Source organism: Dunckerocampus dactyliophorus, chromosome 13, assembly GCF_027744805.1.
Source record: "Dunckerocampus dactyliophorus isolate RoL2022-P2 chromosome 13, RoL_Ddac_1.1, whole genome shotgun sequence".
In the NCBI taxonomy this organism is placed as follows: domain Eukaryota; kingdom Metazoa; phylum Chordata; class Actinopteri; order Syngnathiformes; family Syngnathidae; genus Dunckerocampus; species Dunckerocampus dactyliophorus.
This window is the reverse complement of record NC_072831.1, coordinates 10997586-11016073: the sequence shown is the minus strand read 5'-3', so window position 1 is coordinate 11016073 and position 18488 is coordinate 10997586. Positions and strand designations below refer to the sequence as shown.

General features: G+C 44.7%; 1 protein-coding gene across 6 annotated transcripts in view; it reads right to left on the bottom strand.

Moving 5' to 3' along the window:
* kif26ab (kinesin family member 26Ab) overlaps positions 1 to 18488 on the bottom strand; it is a 76401-nt gene that overhangs the window by 12561 nt on the left and 45352 nt on the right. For 4 of the 6 annotated variants that reach the window (XM_054796577.1, XM_054796579.1, XM_054796580.1 and 1 more), the window contains one exon: positions 3955 to 4138. In XM_054796577.1, coding sequence (XP_054652552.1) covers positions 3955 to 4138 — 184 coding nt within the window. Of the gene's footprint in view, positions 1 to 3954; positions 4139 to 7459; positions 8265 to 16425; positions 16571 to 18488 lie in introns of those variants that run through there. The other 2 variants (XM_054796582.1, XM_054796581.1) reach the window with 2 other exon arrangements.

Here is an 18488-nt window from a genome sequence, read left to right as displayed (position 1 = left end):
GGAATAAATGACACAGGCATTCTGAATATAGCTCAGCCTGCAAACGGGAAGCTCAGTGCAGCATTGTGCATTAACATCACGTGCACTGTGTCAGAGCTGATGGACACCAAAGGTTACCATGGAAACACTCAATCCTACATTGACTGGCAAAACTGACAGGTCAACATAATGCCTAATGGTGTCAGTGTGAGGCAGCAAGGTGTGCATTGAAAGTCAAGGCAGAGAGTGGTGGGGATGAATGTGTTTGAAGCCACATGCAGGGGGGATTAACACTCCAGCAGGTTGTTTTTCTGGACCAGGAGAAGCTCACCAGCATGAGATTGAAGGAGCATATGGACCCCCTCTTATCCCACCTACTCACTCTTCCTACTTCTCAGCCCCCGAACACCCCCCGTTTGCTTTATATCGCTGGAAAATTAACAGGCTTAAACACAGCGTGTTTTGCATTTTGACATTTTAACTCTTTTCTTAAGTCGCAATCATGCCTTCCTACATGTTCCACTACCATGAGGGACGTCATACACCTACAATGATTGCCATGGTTACTGCAGAGGGTACCGACTGAACACAAGATGAACATTTCTGACACAGACATGCAAATCCCTGCAATTGCTTCAGACCACGTACTGTTTCGCACCTCGGTACTACTTTTAAACCTTGCTCAGGATGCATTGCATTACATGGATATTTTCAAAACCACATCTTTTTCTCTGCGTTTGGGCCTTTTGTCCACATTGTCCACGTTTTGTTGCTAAAGATCCTCAGAACAAAACTATACTTTCAGCGTCCGTGTGGCTTGAGGCTGTGGAAATAGGAGAATATACGTTTTCCCACGTACGTGCAGACATTGTGTTGGATAAAAATAGGATGTGACGATCCCAGCACATTTGCGATTCATCATTTTTGGCACTGCAAATTTGCAGAGATTTTTGCTCAAATAGTTTTTCCTCAGAAAACAAATCTCATTCACCCTCGCCAGTAATCATTGATAAAAACATGATTGTACAGGTAAAACGGACAGCATACATGTACCACTGTTAAAGAAGTACTTTGTTCGGCAATCCTTGAAAGCACCATAGTTGCTATGAGAAAGGGAAACTTATTTATAACAATCCGGTCTCACAAGTTAATATATTCCTGTAAGTCGTTACTGGAATTACAACAGGCAAGCAGCGTACAGTAGTTTCTTTAAATCCATCCACAAAGTTTCACACAAATCAATGCAGTCGAGTGGTTTTGGAGTTGAAACATGCAAGGCAAGCTCGAGTTTGATTAACTTGAACTCCTTTGTGCTCTGCAAAGGTCAAAACATCTCAGGAATTATGAAGCTTATACATAATGCTTACGCTTAGAAATAATTCTCAATCCGATTAATTTCTTATCAGCTTGTGACTGACAACAAGGAAAAAAAACACTTTCAAATGGCTGATGTGCTATTTCATTCAACATGACATAGGTCATAGGTCAGATAGAATGGGGCCTTTACCTTGGTCATAGACCAATTAACAAAATGGGGGAGTTTAAACTGTATTAATGTCTAGCATTAATGAGATGATGGAATTCCTGTGCAGCGTCCCAGGGATGGCCATCTAATTTATTATCTCTGCCATCCAAGCCTCGCTAGCTCTCCCTCTTTCAGCATCAATAGGCTTTGAAGCCTGTCGAGGTTACTGTCGAGCTTTGAAATCACATCTATTGAAATGTCATTCATTTGAAGGATGGAGTCAATTAGACTGGGCAGCGGTTTGGAAGGAAAGTTAAGTGAAGAGTTCAACTACATTTCCTGACTTGGAGGTATCTGAAGTGATGGTAGCTGGAGACAAATATTGCCTTTGTTCTAATCTACTTTTGACCTTTCTTCATGTCTGTACATTACTATACTTCTTACTACTGCTAAAAGATGATTTTGCACTCAAACAAAGTACAGTAATCCCTCGTTTATCGCAGCTATTTACCCGACCGTGATAAGTGAATTTCCGCAAAGTAAGTCCTCATTTATAAATTGAATATTTTCGTAGTTAAGAGCATATAAAACCTGTTTACTACCTTCAAACACATTTTTAAAAACATTATTAGAACCCTCTAGACATGCTCATGTGTGTTGCTATAAATGTGTTCCCAAGGGGAGCTGAACAGGAAGTGGCATCAGGTGTTCAGAGTTGAGTTTTAGCTTGGCGTGGGTCACGGCTGCAACAGTAGCCCATATTATTGATTACTCGGGATTCTTATTAGGGATTATTGTGCCTGTTGTGAGATAATTCAAACCTGCAATAAAACCCTGTTGTACCGGCGATCAAGTCTGGTGATAGTGTGTCTCACCGAACCTTACAGTTGCATGACTGACTCCTAGTGACTCGTGTAAAATACGATGTCAACGTCTTTGAATGCGTCTTTTACATGCCTTATATTTGTGTTTTAGTTCATTTAGCCATTTTTTATGCTTGAAAATGCTTAATTTAGGGGAACTCTACTGGAAATCCCTCTCTTGTAGCGGGTCCATCTTGGGTTTCCAATCCATGAGGGGGCTGTTGCCATGACTGACATGTGCATATGTTGAGAAAATTACACTTGCTATGACATTTAAAGCGTCCTTCCACATTTGCCTGCAGGATCTCACACAGAGAATGCCTCAGTTATATTTACGTTGGCACAGATCACATGCTGGAGGCCACAGAGGATGGCTACAGTATTTTCACACCTCAAACTGGTGTGCTAATGGCCCCTGTTTCACTGCCCTTAGATCCCCCACCAAGTCCATTAATGTGGTTCGCCATCCCTAAATCAACACTATGCTGAAGTCAAATGTAAACGGAAGCCGCACACTGGAGCCGTTTCAAACGGACCCAAACAAGGAGAAAGGTAGCGGCAAAATGATTTCTACTATTATCAAAAGTCAGTCAACAAGTGAAAGACAGATGGGCATGGAAACAAAAACAACCGGATGTGATCGCTTTAGAATTACAATATAGCTTAACGCACTTCCAAAAATGCCATAAATGTTAATTGCCTCCTTGGTAACAACTCCTTTAGGGGCACAGATGCACAGTTTACCCCCGGTGTGGGCTTGTTTACAACAATAATTGTGTCTCGCTGGAAATTTACAATAAATGGCCCAACTGTCTGGATACCTGGCGCAAAAAAAAAAGCAAGTTCTTGCTACACAGGTGGGATCTTATCTTATTTGGGGAGGTCTGTTTTATAAACACAGGACGCGGGCTCAGGCAAACAATAGTCAATAAACCACAGAGGAAGAGTGATGTGTTTACACAGCTTTCTTTAATGACTGCTCCATCGCGACGACTCTTGACTTTCATCAGCGCACAGTGCACCTCACATAGAAATAGAAAAGCTGCTGTTGACACAGCCACAGATTTGGGAGTCATAGTTGTTGCCGTCCTGCTGTATTGCTGTGAGAGGAATGCTGGACTCACAAATGAGTGAATTCATGACATTCCAGCAGGCTTATCAGACTGAATCTGTTTGGGCCACAGCAGACTGCATGTGCTCCACCTGCTTTTCCTCCCCTTTTGTGTGTGTTTAACTCTGTCAGGCGCAGGGATGAGGACATATTTTCACGACTGTGGGTTTATTTATTTGCTTGTGTGCAACGTCCTGGTAAGTTTGTGTACAGGGTTATGTCCAGGGACAGCAGATGGAAAAATAGCCTTTTGGCTAATTCTGGTGCCTTTTCAGCAATGCTAATCAATGTACAATATTGAAATGATGTCACCAATAAACCTCAGATGTCCTACAGTAGTGTATTTGAACTGTTTTGTCTAAAGTCTAGCAAAGACAACTCTACAAATGCCTTATCTGTCTTCCACATATTCTTTTCTACACAGCATTGAACTATAGCTGCTAAACCAGAAGGGAGGGACATGCACTGGACGGAGGTCTGCGCCCCATTAAGAGTATGTGTGAGTGGCTGTGTGCACATGAGGGTGTGTGTCTCACCTTGCCCATCCCTGGGTTCTCTTTCACTTTGGACACAGCCCTGAGCAGGCATGGCGGGGCAGGAGGGGGCGACACCTGAAGGATGCCGCTAAAGTTGGTGGGATAGACGGAGGGCTCCTGTGGGTGAAGCAGTGAAGGCTGATGCTTCTTTCGTTTGGAGGACAGGTTCAGCTTCTGAGCTGCCCTGCAAGAAAAAAAGGACCCAGTCGCTAAAGGTAGAAGTTTTTAAAGAGGCTTTACATGTAGTTTATTGATTGTCAGCCTTGACATGTTGTAACTTGAGAAATCACACATTGCGTACTAACAGGAAGAAAAACAAGCTGCTTTCTATTCCTCCAAGTAAAAAAAAAAAATAAAAAAGGTAATTCTCCTTGCCCCTGGTCTCCTCAGGGTCCCGTACAAGAAAGATAATCCTGAAGCCAATTCTTATTCTTTGCCTCCTCCAAGTAACGGCAAATACATCAGATAAATGATTCCAAGTTACGGCTCTTCAGGGACTATTGACATAGGAGGCAAAGCATCTTGATCAAACAAGCACAAATAACTGTCACAGACATGGACCAACTAGCGCAATTTCAAAACTCTGCCCCCTGGGATAAATTCATGTCTATCTGGGGCTGAGAATAAGCAACTATGACATATAATATCCTCCTGTCATATAAGTCAAAGCGGAACGTGTAGCGTTGGACAGTTTTTTTCTCCATTTATCAAAAGCAAGAAGGCCAACACCAGTAGCAGACTGGACAGGTAAGACAGGTAAAGACAGGTAAACCATACCTATCTTATCTACTTTGTCACACTGTCTGTATTTGTTTGTGTAAGTTAACTCTTCTACATCTGAAGCGCCGCACACAAAAGGGTAAAAATTTGACCACATGTGCACTCCTACTCTGTCGCCGGTGCGATTATTTTTCTGACAAACATACTGTTGTATAGTGTGTTGTTTGACCCCAGAAGTCGGACTAACTTGACATTTTTCACACAGCTCAATGCGCTCTACAAAAAACTGTAACTGTAACTCTACGAAAAAAAAACTGTAACTTTAGGGTGTTTAGCCAAATCACCAAAGAATTTGGTACACATCTTTAGGGTTCTGAAAAGTACGTCTGTAAAAATCACAGCAAGAATGGATGAAAAACATAGCCTGTATCAAGCAAAATGTCTTTGCAGGTGCAACTAAAGTCATTGACCACTTGTGTAATGCTTATAGAAGTATGAGGATATCTGTAACACATGTAGGGAGGAATGATAAAGGTACTACAGATTGATACCAAGGTACTACAGGATGATAATGCTGCCTTGCGCGCCACTCTTAAGGAAGAAAGGAAAAAATAACATTGAGCAAATGCAGAATACAACTGATGAGATGGATCAGAATGCATGAATGAACAATGGGATCCTAACGGGGGTTCAAATTACAACCAGGTCAAATGCCAGGACAGCTGAGAACAAACAACCAGATGCAATGGATGTTGCTTCAACTAAGCAACAAATTGTACATTTGATACAATCAAATGAGGTGGATGTACAGTAGATATCGACACCATTGATACATGCATTCCACTGTATGGCACGTACATGTCACACCCGTCATCGTGAAGTTCACCAATAGGAAATTCAAAACTGCACTGCTGAAACAGGGAAAGAAGCTGAAAGGTACAAACGTCTACATGAATGAGCGTCTGACACAACGCAATGCTGACATCGTCTAAAAAGCACGCGACTTAAGGAAGCAGGGAAAGACTCAAAGCACATGGAGCTCCAACCGCAAAATCTACATCAAGCCACAAACGATTGGATTAAGGATTGATATAGATCCGGACAACAACAAAAGAAAGATTTTTTTTTTCAATTTTCGAAACAAGTGCTTTTACTACAAGCATGGATTACAATAACATCAAGCAATATTTCAGACAATTCAATGAACCTTTCAAAGTAATCGCAATGAAACCTGGACTGATGTTGAGAAACACATGGCAAACCTTAACTCTACTGTAACACATTGTTATACACCCTGATCATTTTCTAAAGTTACTTCAGATTTGGTGAATGGTGCATGTTGAATACAGGAAGTGAACAAATGTATTAGCAATTGGCAGGAAACAGAGAGGGGGTAGGATTAAATAAGCTTTGCTTCTTCCTACTCCGTTTCCGACATGTGGAATTGTGAATTGAATCATTGAGCATTCCAATGTAGCCTGTATGCGCGTTCGGAATAAACGAAATGAAACCACGTAGGCTAGCATGTCTTTCAAAGCATTTTGAGCACAACACCGCATGGAGTGTCCTAATTTTCCACATGACAGTTTAACTCAAGAGGAATCCTGCTGTACCGCCATCCAAAAGTGGGAACTGGCATAAGAGAAGTAACATTTTGGACAGTTCTTTAATTAAAGTCTGCTGTCTCCCACCTTACAGAGAGAGTCAGACAGGGCCAACTGAGTCTCGCCCGTCAACTCCTTTCTGTCTAAGTGTGTCAGCAGTATGTCTGCTCAGTCTGCAGGGAATACGGCCAAACTTCGGTATGTATCTCCCAGGCTCAACTAACCATGTTGGAAATGCAAGGTCACCGGGAAAGCAATACTCTCACAATTCACTGAAAAGTTGTTGCAGGGAGGCCTCATGGGCACGGCAGAGAACAGCAAGCCTCATTAGTTTTCTTCTGGGCTCCTTCGGACAGGACGGGGCGGGCCCCTGCCAAAAATATAGCCCCCCTCCCTGCATCCTGGAGTGACAACTCCCCCCCCACTCATCTCAGCACTCCCCTCATCGCCGCCCCTCTCCGCTGTATGCCCCCCTGCTGCGACAACCCTTGAGCACAATCATGGAACACGCTGCCGGCTGATGGAATAATTATTGCATCCAAGAGGGCTACAGGAGAAGGGTCTCCCATGGGAGTTGCTGATGTGTGACTGCCGGATTGAAGAAAAAAATGGAGATGGAGGAGATGAATGTGAGATGAAAAGAAGGAAAGGTGGAAACTACATTGGAGCACACGTGTCATTACGCAATACATGCGTATGTGGACTGATATTGTCTACGCAGCTCATTCATTCAGGATAAATGTACCCCGTCTCACACTTTCTGCCTCTCCTAGAAGATAAATCATCAACAAGAAACCACAAATAAAAGAGGGTGAAATGAATCTAGAACTGCCATCACCATGAGTTTGGGCAACCCAACGCATGTCACCTTGAGGCTTCAATCACGCTATGTAAGCACACATGCTCGGATGAAAATAAGGGGAAAAGATGATGATGTAAGTGTTTTTCCACCCAAACACCTAATCGACAGGAAAAGGAAATGAATGACTTGTCACTTCCTCTCTGGCTACCGCTCTCCTCATCTCTCTTTCTCAGCCATTATTAGAAATAAATGAGCTATGAGCTATGAGCCTTGGACAGCTGGTCCACCTGTTCACTGCCGATGAAGCTACATTTGTATTCAACGAATGGCTGTCACATTGAAATGCAAATAAAATAAAGTTGGAGGGATGCATACTTACAGCTCTTTCCAATCCATCATCTAGAGTGTGCTCATAGTCAGAAAACATACAACTGATCGAGTTCAACTTTGCAGTCCATGTCTGTGTTGTCAGCCCTCTCCATTATTTGAACATGTGATACGTCGGCACAGTCCGGAGCGAGGCGGGGCCGCTCACCAGTCGGGGAGCCGGGGTCCTTTTTGCCCCGATGGCAATCATGGAGGTTCCACCTGATTTCACAGAGGTTTGTAAGAAGCTGGAGGGGTGGTGGAAAGACAATGAAGAGCAGGAGGAGGAGGCGACCTAGTAAGTGAAGGGATAAAAAGCACAGACAGGGCAGGGTGGGCAGACAGGAAGAGTACCAAGTGGGTGAGGGGGGGCAGGTAGTCCATGGAGCTTCTCGGGAGGAGGAAATGAGGGGGTCAGGACCAGACTGAGCATCACCTCATTTCACGCGCCACTAAAGCACTTCCAAAGCTTTCCTTCCCTCTTCAAGCAAAAAAAAAAGTTCCAACCTGAGTCCAAAGATTCAAACATGCAGCAACAGTCTGCACACAGTTCTTCTCCCCGCCTCTTCATTCACATCCATTCTGCATTCATGCCACAGGCTGTGTGCTTAATCCAGACTTGATGTCCACGTCTTTCCCAGAGTGCCGCTAACATGCAGGAATAAGCATGCCTGACTGGGCTGCAAGATTTTCTCTGGCTGCCTGAGAATGAAGAGAATTCCTAGTCTGCCTCTCGCTCCTTCTCCTACTACCGGAGAAATGCTGGCAGCTGTCCTGCTGTGTGTATGCGTGCGTGTGCGTGTGTGTGTGTGTGTGTGTGTGTGTGTGTCGCTCTCTCTCTCCTTGCTTGCATGTCTGCCTCCCCTCTCCCTTCCCTTCCTCTCTCTCTCTCTCTCACTCTCTTTCTTTCTTTTTCCCCCGGCCCATCCCCTTTTCCCTTCGACAGCCAGACGAAGTGTCAGAGCACTCGATTGCTGGCTGCTTGCGGCGCAATTCGGGAGTACTGTTTTTCTCTACATGCACACACATGTGCACACACACATACACATGCAGGTTCCTATCACCCCAACGCGCGCACACACATGCACCCCACTGCACATCAGATGAATACTTAATGCACACAGGAGCCCTCTCTTCTTTTAGGGTCCCACACTTCAAACAGATTTGGTTAGTATGCCTACAGTACATGCATGATGTGAGTGTGGTTAGTCACTATGTATGCAAGCAAGTTTGTATTTTTCCTTTGTTGAAGGATTAATTAAGCAGACAAATGGGAGCGTTATTAATCATTTGAGCGAGACGCACAGAAAAGGAAGGGTACACTTAAGAGCGCCGAGATGTATAGCCTGCAAGAGCGTTGCAGCAACTAAATGGGAGCGAGGATGCAGAGACATTGAACAGATGACATCATTGAAGGGCAGATTGATGCTGGACCGTGTGAATGAGTGCAGTCAGTCAACGGTCAAGGGTAAAAAAAAGGGGAATGAAAGCAAGCGAGTGGGCGAGAGCGCCTTGTATTCCCTGGGCTGCCAATTTAGCATGGAGCTCTCTGGGCCGCCGACCAGCCAGTCTTGTTGGAGAGCGCCCGACAGAGTGGGTGTGAGTGCTGCCAGATGAAAGAACATTCTGCACAAACACACACTCTCCATCTGACACAGTGCCCCTTTTATGAACTTGGATGGACTGAATATAGGAGAAGAAAAGGAAAATAAAATTCCAACCCCTGCCTACCTATTTGCCGAGCACAGAATCGTAATGAAGCGGTTTGATGTATCACGTAACCTTTAGCTTCCTCCTTCCCTGTGCTGTTTTGCAGCGTGTCCAACTTAATTTGCCTCGGGGGCTTATTTCAAAAGGCAGAAGTGGTCGCCCCCCTCAAGCTTTGCCACATGCTTCCAATTCCGCTGGATCCTGTTGCATCCTGATTGCCAAGTGTCCGAGTGGAAGACTATACTAATGTGAACATTGGTCACACTGACAGCCTAACCAGTCATTATTAGACTAATGCTTCCCCCCCAGTTTGGTTTCAAGTGTTATATGTCAAGATGACGTCATAATTGAGAGCAGTCGCAGTTGGATGTGGCCTGATAGCATATTACCTCCATCACTGTCTCCTCGTGAACAGACCTCAGGGACAGGTAATGATAGCCGTGTATATAAATGAGCCAATAGAAAGACTGATGTAAAATTGAGCAGCCTTTTGGAAGAAAAGACCTCCTTTGTTCACGGAAGGGCATCAGGATTGTGTCTTCTCTTGTGGAAGAAGTCACAGTGGGGAGCACAGAGAGTGGAGAGGCAGTGTTTTGGCCTGCCCCCCTTCCCTTTGGCCCGCTGTCAGTAATGGCGCCGGCCCGCTTTTCCGCTATTGTCAAATTAACAAGAGAAATTCCTCAGCCCCAGAGAATCATTAGTGGCTGCACCGATTACCTTGTTTGTGCAAATTTGTTTCTGTTCCCCAAGCCAGCTGTACAGATCTTTAGGTGTAGCTAATTACCAATGTTGGCCACATTTGCTATACCCGACATTCCCTTTTTGTGATTCCTCCCTTTTTTGTTCCTCGGTGGACAAGATAAGACGGCGCATGCATGGATCAGATCAGTGGGTGTGATATCAGACGGTGCGCAACACACAGACTCACAGTGCCGCTGATTAGCTGTGCAGCATTGCTCTTCATGAATGGAGACGAGAGCCAACCTCACCACAGTGCCATGGTAATGACAAGAGCACAATGATTCCGGCTTACTCGCATTTGGATTCATTCCGAATGTGTCCTGGATTCATTAAAGGAATGCTTGACAGCCTCAACAAAGCCAGGTTGTTAGCAGAAGAGGCTGCCAAAACGCCATATCAGCAGATGGTGAGGATTGATTGAGGAGGATGTGTGCTGGTCTTTCAGGTGAGGTGCTGTGTTTTGGAGAATCAATAAGAAACCTCCCTTGAGCTAAAATCACTACACACTGTCTTATTGATGGGCTGCCCTTGACATGATCAAACAGCCTTTTGGCCCAAAGGTATAGAAAAGAAGAACACAAATCTAGAAGGAGCGCTAACACACTCAGAGCAGACTGACGCATGCTGGCCTACATGTGCTGGCCCATGATGCCACATTACCCACACCCAGTGCCCGACTGCTGCTATGCACTGCAGTGGTGATTAAGCATTCTTGACAACATGTAGTGAGTACACACAGACTTCCGTGCCATCATACAAAATGAGACACACGGGGAGATAAGGGACATTAGAGAGAAAACAACAAAGTCACTGTGTGATGTGTGGTGAGCTTTAGTCTGATAATGAGCCTCCTTAAGAGTTCCCTGCAACGGAGACACTAGCATAAACAGTTGTCCTTTTAACAATCTCCTCCCTTTCCTAAAATCACCCCAAACAACCAGAGTCAACAGAGTGTTCTTTCACTTTGGCAAGCAGTTGTTTCCCTGCTATGCTTTACCACTATGAACCTTCCCTCTTCCCAATCATTTTGAAAAATAGGATTTCTATATCAGTCAGCAGTCAGAGATATGTTCAAATGGAAAAGGAGAACTAACATTCTTATCTGGCTCTCAGTGAATCTTATCAATACCAAGCTCGGAAGCTTTCAGCTGACTGCCTGCCGGTTTTTCTCCAGCTTGGCTGTATTAATAGTAGACTGAAGGCTCTCCAGTGTCAGTTTACACAGGAAAATGCCAAACACCTCCGGGCTAAGATCCATAGGCTGTCTATAAATCTTTCAAAACAGATAAACTAATCCCAGCTAAAGCAGACAGAGAGGGATGTGATGTCCGGTTAGCTGAGGAATAACCTGCCCAGCACGTTCGAACATATTAGGCCAAGGCCTTTTAGGAAAGTTCTTTGTTTCCACTAAGTGTTCAACACGCCTTTTGTCAGTGCCTGCACAGTCTGACCTTGGACACCGAATGCTTCATTTGTGTTAAATGATGACAACCAAGGCCGAACACCAGTCCTCCTCTGCATCAATCCCTGGCCAATTAGGGAAGTGCATTTCTTTTATCCTTTGAAACTCCCCTCATGTAAGAAACTTTGAAACAGTCGTGAAAATACAGAAATAGTGCAAAAAGAAATATGCATGAAAAGAAAATGATGAATAAATCAGAGATTGTGGTGATAGAAAATGAGACGCAGTTCAAAGACAGTACCATTTACAGTAAGATGAAGAAAAACAGTGAGAAGGAGCAGCTGAGCCCTTCATGAACTGGCTGAGTGCCAGTGAGGCTCTGTCAGTGAGACGCTAAATAATTTTATGCCCGAGAAGAGGAAGGAATGATCATTGAGGCTTTGACACAGCCACCTTGGAATCATTCAAAGATTGGATTCCCCAGTTGGCCGAGAATAAATTGAACAGTTGGTGCAAAAACTCATCAATATTCAGGAAAACCTGCTTTGGTGTAATGTCAGATTAAAATAAGCAAAGTGATATACAGTAGGTTTAACACAGTCTTGTGCTAAGATGCCCAGAATGCGCTTTTCAAGAGTGGAAAGCAGGATGTTTGTTTCTATGGGGAATGATTTTAGTAGTACTTAAATGCATCACATGGATGTGTGACACTCCTGTAACTTTCAGGCTTTTGTAGTTGCTTCCTGCTCTGCTCGTAAAGCCCCCCACAAAGCTCTCTTGAGCAGACCACCATCTTAATGAGGGCTTAAGACTCGTAAATGAGGGGCAAAAGTCAGGGGCTGTAGTTCCATTTACAGTTCATTTTATTGTTTTCACTAATATGGCCTTAAATAGGCTGAACATTAGGTCATGGAAGTGTGGACAAAGAAGAGGGCACTAGGCTCTGTAGGACCCAAATGACTATCGATGAGGTAAATTGGGCAATTCAAGGACCGTAGAAGAAAGAATTGGAAATACCTGCAATGAAAGTCAAAGGTCCCCCAAAAAATCCTTAGTTTTTGACCCCCACTTGTTTCCAAGTGACTCCCCTAATAGTAAGTAGCTGCAAAAATGTTTCCCCATTATGTCACACTATTATGTCTAACCAGGAGGGCACAGAAATTCACTTTTGACGAAGATAATGAAGACATATTCCGTAGGTTCAGCAGACTGCAATCTTAACCCCACCCTCACCCCGCAGCCTCCCTGGCACCGCTGACAAAGATTAACAGCTGCTTTCATCCCGTCCTGTGCATTTACACCCTGCTCCTGAACCAGCTATTTTGCCCGCGATGATCTGCGCTGCTGTGGGGAATCATCTGGAATGACTTCACACACTTCGAGTGCACATGTTGAACTCGGATTCAGTTGCCATTCCCACCCACACCTTCCCTTGAAAACCTCAGGAAGTACTCCTCTGCAATGTGTGAGTGACATTTCTGGTCTTGGGAATGTAAAAGACACAAACAGACAATATTTTTTAAATGAAAGTCCCCCATATTCATATAAATCTTGGAATAACCGTATAACTCTGTGGGACATAATGTTTATGGGAGTGACAGCTTCTGCTCCACTTTGCTTTTTCATTAATCACTTGCAGCCAAGGAAAGACACCGTATGATTTTTTATTTGAACATGCCCACTAGAGGCTATCACAACAAAGTGGCCTGTGGGCTGCGAAGAACATTTGAGGGTGATTAATCAGCGGACAGTCCAGAGGGTTAGACAGCAAGGGAGAAGGCGTTTGAACATGTGCTTCTTAATCGCTCTTCTATTTTCAAGTTAATAGGCAAGCTAACAAACAAGGTGGGGGTTCAAATCTGCTAAAAGGAGAGGTGCTGTTGGTGAGCTGGCCACCACTGCTGATTACAAGGTGAAAAGATCAAGCGGCATACTATGGATGCAGATAAAAACAGGAACAGCTGCACTGTATTATTCAGGTTAAGAAGTTTATCCCATAGCTCACACACCGATATATGCACAGAAACACACAGTAACACTCACCCGTCTACATAATGTGTATGGGGATAATGGGATTTTTAGCATACTGCAGCCAGCTCTCACATCCTGGGTCGTGAACCGATTACCGAATAATCCTCGCCATCCATCCAAAGCAATGAGCATGCAGAAAAAGAGAGGGGATTACAACTTTTACTGATACTGCACAAGTCAACAGTAAGGGTTTATGCACCGCAGGAAACACCGTTACAAATAAGAGTCCAGCCCCCAAAATCAAATGTACAATGGTGAAGAATGAGTGAAATAGTTTGGTTTGATCCCAGTCTTTGTCACATCATCATCATATAAATAATAAAGCAATAGGTCGTCCTTACGTTCCTTCTATGCAAATGCTGTCACTGTTGAACGAATGACAAAATGAAGCAAATCACTCTAAGTCAGAACCATTTGTAATGTAATTGTAATGCAAAAATACCATAAAAAAACATTTCATGCCACTGCTGTTTGTTGTGCAAACCACGTTTTTGAACCACGTTTCATCTCATTAATAGCATTATTTCCTGTTTGCTGATGAATTCCATCCTGCTTTCACATCTATTATCAGCTACAGATTCAAAACAAAAAAATAAATCATGCATTGTGATGATGTTGAAAAGGTTCCCTTGTGAAGCTGCGGGTGATGAGCCAAGTGCTGAGCGGCATTCCTTGACAATGGTCTTATCCTCAGTGGTCATCTAAAATAGGTCTCTCCCACTGATAAACATGTTGTGATGTGTTTTCCTGGGAGAAACATTTGGGCAAATCAATCTACAAGCTCTGATTAGGCAGCTATTAGTTTTTCATACAGAACAGAAGGCCACGATGCTGATCGGCGGTGCATGAAAAGGCGGTGGTGAGCCATCTTTGTTTTCTGTGGCTTGTACCACAGCCGGGGAGCACTCAAGGGATCGGAGGCCAAAGGGATCCGTTTTGCATATGTGCACACAATAGGCCAGGAAATCCCTCAATTGCATATTCCCCTTCCATCGGCTACAACAATCTGCTCACCCTTATTCTGCAATATTCCCATGGCATGATAACAGTCTGCATTTGCATGACACCCGTCACTGGTAACACTTGAAAGGTTCAGATGGCAGCCCATTGCGTGAGAACTTGCTCATGCTGTTAAACATAACTGATCACCAAATGCAAAGAAGATCAAGATTCAGCGTTTCAAACTGCCATGGCAAGTGGAAGTGAAATGCTTGGTGGAAACATTCCTTGTCCTAATCATGGAGCCCTTAGGGCATCTGACCCTCTTTCCAGTTGAGTCTGGAATGCTCAACGAGGGCTGGAAATGGACTGATGCGAACGCTTTGACCTTTTCTTCCCACATTCAAGTCGCCACACACATTTTGCCATTTTTATCACCTCCACCAACATAATGAGACAAATGCAAGCCTGTGTTAGGTGACAAGTCAGGACAGAAGTCCTCTATTACTCTACGTGTGAAAGGAATCTGTCAGGAGTGCATTGCCGCATTTCTCCCTCTTCCCGCAGGGCTTAGTGTACATGGACCTAGGGTGAGCGCATATCCTTGCGTCAGCTCTTTTGTTTGTCAGACATCCACCCTCCTCCAGGCTATGTGAGTGGGCCAGACAGAGTTCCTGACTCAGACGTTTATCTGAGGGAACAAGCAAAAGAGAGAAAGACCGCACCGGGTTTCGGCTCACGCACGCTGGGTGATGGTGATGACAGGAGCAAGTGATACCCTGCTGCCCGTCACAACAGTCACAGCCTGCATAGGCAAGACACTGCCAGCCCATGTTATTCCACAGGGGAAACACACAAACTAGTAAGGTTGTACTTACACTAGGCGCTCCGTACCATGCTCTGATCCGCACTCAATTTCAGCACACAACAAGAGGTGGGCCACAGCACTGAGCAATGCGGTCAGAGAATGAGTCAGTTCTTAATGATGTCCGCCACATCTCATAATAGAATTTTTTTTTAATCCTCGAAATAATCCAACAATCAAAACCCATTGCACACTTGCTCACCTGCGAGTACATGTGTGCATGATAAAGACATATCATTTAATTAATGGGATCTAAAAAAACAGAACATCTTAAAATAAGACGGAAAATAATCCACAAAGTGAGAGAAATTGTAATTGTAATATAACTTTGTACAAGTGATGGCACAAACAAATGGGCCGAAGTGTTAGAGTAGGCTAGCGGGAGTCCAAGACGGGGGGCGGGATGGGTGCCCAAATCCGGCATGGTACAAATGTGTGTGTGCCCCATGCGTGTAGCAAATTCTGAAACCAACATAATTCCTCATGCAATGAACAGGCTCTACTCCAATAGGTGATCAATGGAGGATTGTGACTGGCTGAGAGTGCACTGAGGTTTGTGGGAGGGTTTGTCTTTGATGCTACAAGGCTGGGCTGGAGCTCTATCAACACCTCAGCCTTGACGGCGCCCCACAGGGTTTGGATGGAATCACACCTGGGCTTGTCTTCTGGCAAGCGGCTCCTCCATGGACTCAGCTGGTGCTACCATTTGTGTTTGCAGCCGCACAGTTAGCAGCCATTAATCCCACCAGGTTGAATATATTAGTAAAGAGTTGTTCCCCGTGGTAAATAAAGATAAATACCGCAGAGTAAATAAACCATTGCAAATTCCACCCACTCGATACTTGTGATTGCGCTGTTTGCTACCCTGGCGTTGCTTGGATTCAACAGATTGTTATGAATCATTCCTCATGTGTCAGGGGGCTTGGAGGTAGCTGTGGTAACATTGCTGCAGCACCTCAAAAGAGAGCCGGTATTTCAGTAGGCACATTTTTTTTCTGCTATGCTATACATTCTGCTCACACTCTCGCCCCGGTGGGGGAATCCATCTCGCGCAGGCTTGACAACACAACCATTACCCTCTCACCTCCAGGGAGCAGAAAGTCCAGCCTCAACTATACAAAACTGCAGTAGAGAGAAGCAGCACGAAATGAAATACAGAAACAGGGCAAAAAGAGAAAGAGTAGGAAAACATTGTAGATCAGCAAGCACCAACAAAATAAAGACACATTAGGTCACAACATAAAAGAGGCATAACACATCCAAGAAACGTTGTCTGTGTAGAACAACTTACGTGAGTCGCATAGTGCTGAATCTAATACTCCACCTCAAATCTCCGGCTCCTGATGCTGTTAGAATTGAGCCTGAGCTCACTTTCCGAAAGACATCACTGAAAAGAACATCGGTCTATCATCCTCTGGGTCAGCTCTACACTCACCCAGCGGACCTCTGTGCAGCGCATAATCTGCCCCGCCTATTTGTCAGGAGTCATGATCCGTACTGTCATTCACACAGTAGCCAACCAAAGAGCCCTGTCCTCCTTCATAGACCTCTATTGAACATGAGAGATGTTAATGAAGCCTGGTATCCACTCTTCCTCACTAAACTATGCTATAGACCAGTGGTCACCAACCTTTCTTATACATGTGATACAAATGTGATTTAAAGACGAAGCTTTGTGTTATTATTGGTTATTGATTGCTGGTGTCAACATCTCTGCTTTTTGTCATTGTCACTATTGCTCTGTTTTTACCATTTTTGCTGGCCTCTTTTGTTTCATTTTGTTTCTGCAGTGTGTCTCAGGGCAATGGCAAATGAGCCACATGCCACAGATGGCCGCAGGGCCGCACTTTAGGCACCCCTGCTTTTGAGGCTCTCGTCTGAGTTAGGGGTGTGACATCAGCTCTGTCAGCAAACCACAACTCTGTTTGGCTTGTTGGCTTGGCTGGAGCTGGTCAATGCGTTACAACAATCACGCAATGCTTGCTGCTTGCAGGGCGAGCTGGTGAGGCAGGAACTGGCCGGGTGCCTGCCTCGAGAACAGGAAAGTGTACGGGTGTGTTCAGCGGCCAAAATGCGTGCCTGTTGGCAGGTTTGCTTTACATTTGAAATTGAAATCTTCTTTTGCAGTTTCTGGATAGACTTTCTATCCTATTCTAAGATTTGACAGGTGTTCTATCGGGATTCTTCAATTCATTCAAAGATCACTAGTGTTGGCTCACAGTCACTTCTAGTTCTAGATTTTTTCATCCGAAGTTTTTCCACACCAAACTCATTCATCCTTATGGACCTTAAGCCCCGGTCACACCGCCCGAACTTTGCTGTAGCATCCCTGGAGCGGTGAAAAAAATCATCACCGCTCGTAACCGCGCACAAAATGGGAAAAAAATAGAAAACATGGGCGTTGTCCTAGCGGTGCGCCGCTGAAGCCGCCGTTGCTTTAGTGTTGGTTTAACGGTAGCGAACGTTGGTTTAGCGGTGACGCGAGCGTTGATAGAGCGGCGTTCTGCGCATGCGGGCTGGGGGCATCCTCATTGTTCTGTGGGTGGTGTCGAATAAACAAGCCTACTAGTTATTTATGACTTTAATCGCCAGGTCTGCATGCATCATACAGCTCCACACTCACACAACTGTTGTCCCATTCGCAGTCCCACAGTGCCCTCTACTGGTCAACATGTAGCAGTATAAATATAATGTGTCTGCAAACACTACACAAAGTACACATGGTCGTACAGTTTTACTGTAACGTTGAGCAAATTTGATATAATTGAGGTCTGCACTCAACGGCTATTCCAAATGGGCTCCTGGCCCATTTCTCCCCGTATTAATACTGAAATTATGCTCCGCCTCCGACACATCCATACCAGCGGCAAACCAAAGTTCATCACCGCAATGGATCGCTGCTTCATCGCTGCTTCAACGCCTGGCACCGTTCCAGCAATCTCGTGTCCGCTCGTAAAACGCTTACAGCCGCTCCAACTAAGTTTTTGCAACGTTTAATCACCGCCCGGGCAAAGCTGGCGAAGCAGCAGTGATCCAGCGTTCAAGATTTCTGCGTTGGAGTAGAGGACCCAAGCGTCCACGAACTTCCGTCTAGCGGCGCCAAACTTTGACTGGGCCTTCTCTAAACTATTTCCACTAAGTTGGAAGCAAATAATTGCCCAAAACATGAGTTTTCAAAGTGTGGCACATAATATGGCATACAGCGTGCCCTACTCCTTGAAAATCTGACTTTCTGGGGCATATGTTGTCGTTTTTTTGCTCACCCCAGACTCTGTTTACATGTTCATTGTATGACACACACACACACACACACACACACACACACACACACACACACATACATATATATATATA